The following is a 6,275-nucleotide window of genomic DNA, read 5'->3' as shown; positions in this document are numbered from 1 at the left end:
ATTTTGGTTATTGTAGCTAAATAGGATATTTTTGCTTAATTTTTAATTTTCTGGGAAATTTTCTTAAGCCTCTATTGTTTTGGCCAATTACTTTAATTTTCCTTAATTTTAAATTTAAATTTGAAATATAATTTTAAGACTGTAATCTTTTCTCTTCATCCTATGAAAAAAATTAATTAGTTAATTCTAACATTCATATTATTGTAACTTATCTTGTACAAGACTCTAAATTATATACTTCTAAGTTGATAACAAATAAATCACATAGCACTAAAGTATTGTCATTTACGGAGAGGACTTTAATATTCAAACATGCATTTGTGAAAATGCATTCGGTACAAGACAAAGACCTTAATTGGGGGATAATGATTATAAGGCTTGCAAGTCTCTGAAGGCAACAATTGCGGTGTTGTATAAAGTTAGCCAGGTCAATGACTCTGGACCGATATAATGATAATTCCAACCGCAAAGACCAGATTCCATGTCCTGAGAAGTCAAGAATGTAAAGGTGAAATGTCTAGAGACTATGATCCAGTGGTCCATGCGAGTGATATTACTCCGAAACTCATCCTAAAGCGTAGTCAATTATGAAGAGCAAGTCAACTCTACAGACTTTGAACGACTTGACTTGGCGTTTAAATTGGGCAAGGCCAGTAACAAAATTGGAGTTTACATTACTTGTCCTCACCAAGAATAAAGACTCAAATCTTGAGAAGTGAAATGAAGATGAATCACTGTGAAATGGGGTGCCGAAATCTATATTATTTTGGAATGAGAAACAATAATAACGAGTACAGGACACAATATTTAAATGGTAAAACACAAATGATTATGAGAGAAACACCCAGAGGTAGGGCTGGATTAGAGTCGAGTCAAGCTCGAATTTGAGCTCGAGTTTGGCTCGGTTCGAATCCAGTTGACTCGAGTTCGAGCTCAAGCTTGACCGAGCTTGGCTAAAGCCGGCTCGTTTCGGGCTCGATAGAGCCAAGCTTGAGCTCGGCTCGTTTTTCGTTATCAAAACGATGTTGTTTTAATATATATCGATCAAAACGACGTCGTTTTGTATAAAAAATTTTAATTAGAAAATCTGATGAGTAGTTCGAGCTAGAGCACGAGCACGAGCTCGGTTTAGGCCGGCTTGTTTCGGGCTCGATCAAGCCAAGCTCAAGCTCGAGCTCAAGTTGGCTCGGTTTGAATCCAGCCCTACCCAGACTTAAAGACCGGAAAGATTTTATTAAAACAACAAAAGAATTATAATGACATCTCTGTCTAAGATTAGGATAGTACAATGGACATTTTCTCTTACAACTGAGAAAAGACGCTTTAGGAGAACACAAGAAAAGGAAAGGCTTGTGTTCAGGCTGTGATGCTATGATGGTGGGGTGGATTTGAAGAAATGAACCATGATGATATTTAGAGGCAACCATGACCGCCAAATTAATAGTAAATTTACTATATTTACATTGTGAAGATAAAAATTACAACCATTAAATGTCTTCAAAACTTTTTGTTGAGTCTCTTACCACCCAAAAGTTACTTACCCACCAAAATTTTCTACTCAAATTAATTACCATACTACTTGTTTCTACCATCTAAATCTTTTTTGTGTCAAAGTTTGTGGACCCAATAAATATCCTGATGAACAAATTAAATCAGGATTCTGTGATATCGGAACCTTGTCAGGTACCAATCAAAGACTGATGCATGAAACCTTGTCTATGTATAGATGACTCAACAAAGCAACAAAAACCTGGAGTGAAAGATGGTGCATTGACATGTTCAAACGTTTGAGAGTTCACATTTCTGTTTATAAATATGGAGTTCCAAATTAGGCTCTGCATGCACTGCTCAAACTTAGCTAGTTTAAGCAATGGCATTCTCTCAATAAACTCTCCCTTGTTTTCTTCAACTTCTTTGTTCTGCTACATTTTCAACTTAATGCTGCATGTAATTCTACTCAAGAAGCACAAGCTCTTCTCAAATGGAAGGCCACCCTTCAAACCCAGAGCCATTCTGTCCTCTCTTCATGGACACTTTATCCTGTTAATGCCGGCCACAATTCTACTCAACGTGCAGCCAAAATGAGCCATTGTTCCTGGTTTGGAATTTCTTGTGACCATGCTGGAAGTATCCATAGATTGAACCTGTCTAATGCAAATTTAAAAGGTACGCTTGATGAATTATCATTCTCATCATTTCCTCATCTTGTGTATCTTGATCTTAGCATAAATGAACTTTTTGGAATCATCCCTTCGCAAATTGGTTATCTTTCAAAATTGAAATATCTCGACTTTTCAACTAATCAATTTTCTGGGAAAATACCAACTGAAATTGGTGTCCTGACTCATCTGGAGACCCTCCACCTAGCTGAGAATCAATTAAATGGTTCATCAATTCCTAATGAAATAGGACAACTAAAGTCTCTCATTGATCTTGCTCTGTATAGTAATGGTTTGGAGGGTTCAATTCCTGCTTCTTTGGGAAATTTGAGCAACTTGGCTTGGTTATATCTTTATAATAATTCACTTTCAGGTTCCATTCCTCCAGAGATGGGAAACCTCTCTGGTTTACTTGAACTTTACATGGATACCAATAGCTTAACAGGTCAAATCCCTACCGCTTTTGCCAAGTTAAGAAAACTAACCGTGTTGTACATGTTCAAAAACCAACTTTCTGGTTCCATTCCTCAAGAATTAGGAAATTTGGAGTCTCTCTTTCATATGAGTCTTCATAGCAACAATCTTTCAGGTTCTATTCCAGCATCTCTAGGTGGGTTGAAAAATTTGAAATTGCTTCATTTATACCATAATACACTGTCAGGCTCTATTCCCACTGAAATAGGAAATCTAAAAGACCTCGTGGATTTAGAGCTAAGCCAAAATAAACTCAGTGGTCCTGTTCCTGATTCCTTAAAAAATTTGAGCAACTTACAGTTTTTATACCTTCGGGAAAACAATCTTTCTGGAACCATTCACGAGAGAATTGGATTCATGAGGTTCATTCATTTACAATTAGACAGCAACCACTTCACTGGTCACTTACCCCATAATATATGTCTTGGTGGTTCTCTGGAGAGGTTTAGTGTCCATGGCAACAATTTTTTCGGTCCAATTCCCAATGGCTTGAGAAACTGCACAAGCCTAACAAGGCTCCTTATTCAAGGAAACAAACTTAGTGGAAATATATCTGAAAGTTTTGGAGTGTATCCAAAGCTTGAATATATAGATCTCAGTCAAAACAAGTTCTATGGTGAGATTTCATCAATCTGGGGAATGTGTCCAAAATTACATTCTCTAAAGATGGCAGAGAATCATATTACTGGCAGCATACCAGTTGAGCTTGGAAACTTAACTCACCTAGGTAGACTCAATCTTTCTTCTAATTTCTGGTTGGAGGGATTCCAAAAGAAATTGGAAAATTGAGTCTGCTGGAGGAGCTGATTTTGAATGGGAATCAACTTTCTGGTGCTATACCTCCAGAAATTGGGTCACTAACAGAAATTACCAGTCTTGACTTGTCCTCGAACATGTTGAGCAAATCAATCCCTGCAACTCTTGGGAACTTGTCGAAAATTCATTACTTGAATTTGAGCAACAACCAGTTTTCCCAAGAAATTCCACCTCAGTCGGGGAAACTAAGTCTGCTGACAGATCTGGATTTGAGTCATAATTTCCTTAGCGGAGAGATACCCTCTGAAATCTGTGATTTAGAGAACTTGCAGAATCTTAATATCTCCCACAACAACTTCTCTGGTTTCATTCCTAGAGAATTTGAGAAGATGAACCTGTTGAGTATCGACATATCCTACAATGAGTTGCACGGTCCAATTCCCAACAGCACAGCCTTTCGAAATGCTACCATAGAAGAATTACAAGGGAACAAAGATTTGTGTGGTAATGTTAGAGGTCTGCGACCTTGCAGTACTTTATTACCAGCAAAACATGGCCTGCACAACGGTTTGAAAATCTTTTTTACAGCTTTTTTCCCTCTTCTAGGAGCTCTTGTTCTTTCGGTTGTGGTGATCTGTGTAATTTTTAGTTCCAGAAGAGTGAAGAGAGACTCTCATGATCAAGAAAATGCTATGCAGAATGAAGAGATCCTTTCAATATCAACTTTTAAAGGAAAAAAAATGTATGAAGAAATCATAGCAGCAACAAAGAATTTTGATGCCAGTCATCTTATTGGGAAAGGTGGTCACGGAAGTGTTTACAAAGCCGAGATGTCACCAGGAAATATTGTAGCAGTTAAGAAAATCCACTCTATGTATACCAGTGATATAGCCCATCAAAAGGAGTTCTTGAGCGAAATAAGGGCTTTGACAGAGATAAGACATCGAAATATAGTGAAATTTGTTGGTTTCTGTGTACATTCGCAACACTCATTCTTAGTCTACGAATATCTCGAAAGGGGTAGCTTGGCAACAATTCTTAGCAATGAAGCAGAAGCAGCAGTGTTGGATTGGGAGTAAGAGAGTGAATGTCATAAAAGCTGTGGCACATGCTTTGTCTTACATGCATCATGATTGCTTCCCACCGATCGTTCATCGGGACATATCAAGCAAGAACGTGTTGCTCAATTTCGAATATCAAGCTCATGTCTCAGACTTTGGAACTGCTAAGCTTCTCAAGCTGGATTCATCCAATTGGACTCAACTTGCAGGCACATATGGATACATTGCACCAGGTATAAAATTTCAATAGTCTCATTTTAGAGTACCCTTATTAAATAACTGATGAAACTGAGATAAAGTATTTCTTTCACTTGGCAGAACTAGCTTACACAATGAAGGTGACCGAGAAATGTGATGTTTACAGCTTCGGAGTGTTGGCATTAGAAGTGATCCAAGGGAAGCATCCTGTGGATATTATCTCCGCTTTTTCAGGTTCATCTGCCAACATGAACATTGAGCTTGATGATATGTTGGACCCAAGGCTTCAATTTCCCTCCCTGGAAGTGCAGAACAAACTGATTTCCATCATGAATGTGGCCTTTTTATGCTTAGATGTAAATCCACAGTCTAGACCAACCATGCACATTGTGTCTCAGCTTTTGAGCAACTAAACCTTCAGTAATCACACTAGATTAATAATTTTTGGCAAGTGAGTTTTTGAATTAATTGTTTGTAAGAAAGTTTATCATATTTCCAGAATTCAGCAACATTGAGACTTGAGAGTGATTTGTAACACAAACTCACATTAGCTGTTGAAACAATGCAGTTGGCCCTGGCTACAAATGGCTGATTCTTATTTTGAATTTGTGTTCCTATCATCAGTAATTCAGGCTGTATCAATTTGTTAGCTTTTCATAATCTGTTGAAACAATGCAGGTGGCACTGGCTACAAATTGCTCATTCCTTTCAAAATTTGTGTTCTAATCAGTAACTCAAGCTGTATTAATTTGGGGTAGCAATTCATAATCCGAAAGAGGGTTCTCAAGGAACCAAAGGCTAATTAATTATTTATTCAAAAACCTTTTTAAGTAATTAAATAATTTACTATCATAAAAATACTAACTCATTCGCGCCTGATGCCAATCGCATAAACTTGACTTGTCACTAGATTGTATAAAGTTTGAATTAAGTCCTGAAATTTTTCTAGCACAATGCAGTTGATTATGAATTAAGTACTTTCAAAGAATTTCATTTTTAAGATTATAAATGGCAGAAAAAATTCATCCTGAAGCATATCAATCAAGGTGGTCCTACCTCTTTACAATGATTAAAGTACTTTGAAAATGCACTAAAATAGAAGGCAAAGACCTAGAGACAGATTAACATTTTAGGACAGTGAAGAAGTCTCACATTTAGAACCAAGAGACACTGCAATGACTTTTCGAAGTCTTGATGACTGAATCTGAAGAAACTGTGTTTTGTAGAAACAAAGGAAGACCTGGGCTTGTGAGGGTAGGCCCAGGCCCACCATCAACTTAAAAGAAATTATTAATATATATCATACCCATCTTTTAATTGTGGACATATTTGGTGAAAAAAGTTGGAAATCTATAATAGGCCCACCCCCAAATGGGCCTTAAAGTATAGTATTAGAGGTATATTCTAATCATTCAAACATCACATAAATTTATACTTCTATTTATAAAAAATAAACTAAATTTAATCTTAAATAAATATGATGCAAGACTAAAAGTAGACTTGTGATTTTATTTTTATTTAGAATACTTATTATAATATGTCATCCTCTTCTTTCACCATCTATTTTTCTCTTGAGTATTTTTTCCGTTGGGATTTTTTTGTCAGCCTCTTGTTCTTTGTCTCACTC

The 6,275-nt window shown here is 36.7% G+C and overlaps 2 protein-coding genes across 2 annotated transcripts; both read left to right on the top strand.

The window, feature by feature from the left end:
- Positions 1 to 450: 450 nt before the first annotated feature.
- On the top strand, positions 451 to 4,468 carry LOC123205103 (MDIS1-interacting receptor like kinase 2-like). The gene is made up of 4 exons (XM_044621917.1): positions 451 to 547; positions 1,615 to 1,683; positions 1,963 to 3,360; positions 3,408 to 4,468. Exons 1-4 carry the CDS (start codon positions 451 to 453, stop codon positions 4,466 to 4,468), a joined length of 2,625 nt encoding a protein of 874 aa, XP_044477852.1.
- A 4-nt stretch (positions 4,469 to 4,472) lies between these two features.
- LOC123205030 (MDIS1-interacting receptor like kinase 2-like) lies at positions 4,473 to 5,189 on the top strand. Its single transcript, XM_044621824.1, has 2 exons — positions 4,473 to 4,683; positions 4,769 to 5,189. Exons 1-2 carry the CDS (start codon positions 4,512 to 4,514, stop codon positions 5,059 to 5,061), a joined length of 465 nt encoding a protein of 154 aa, XP_044477759.1. The 5' UTR covers positions 4,473 to 4,511; the 3' UTR covers positions 5,062 to 5,189.
- The last annotated feature ends 1,086 nt before the right edge of the window (positions 5,190 to 6,275 follow it).

The sequence above is a fragment of the Mangifera indica genome, unplaced genomic scaffold, assembly GCF_011075055.1.
Source record: "Mangifera indica cultivar Alphonso unplaced genomic scaffold, CATAS_Mindica_2.1 Un_0001, whole genome shotgun sequence".
Classification (NCBI taxonomy): Eukaryota; Viridiplantae; Streptophyta; class Magnoliopsida; order Sapindales; family Anacardiaceae; genus Mangifera; species Mangifera indica.
The sequence above is the reverse complement of the archived record's forward strand: the minus strand, read 5'-3'. Positions and strand labels throughout refer to the sequence as shown.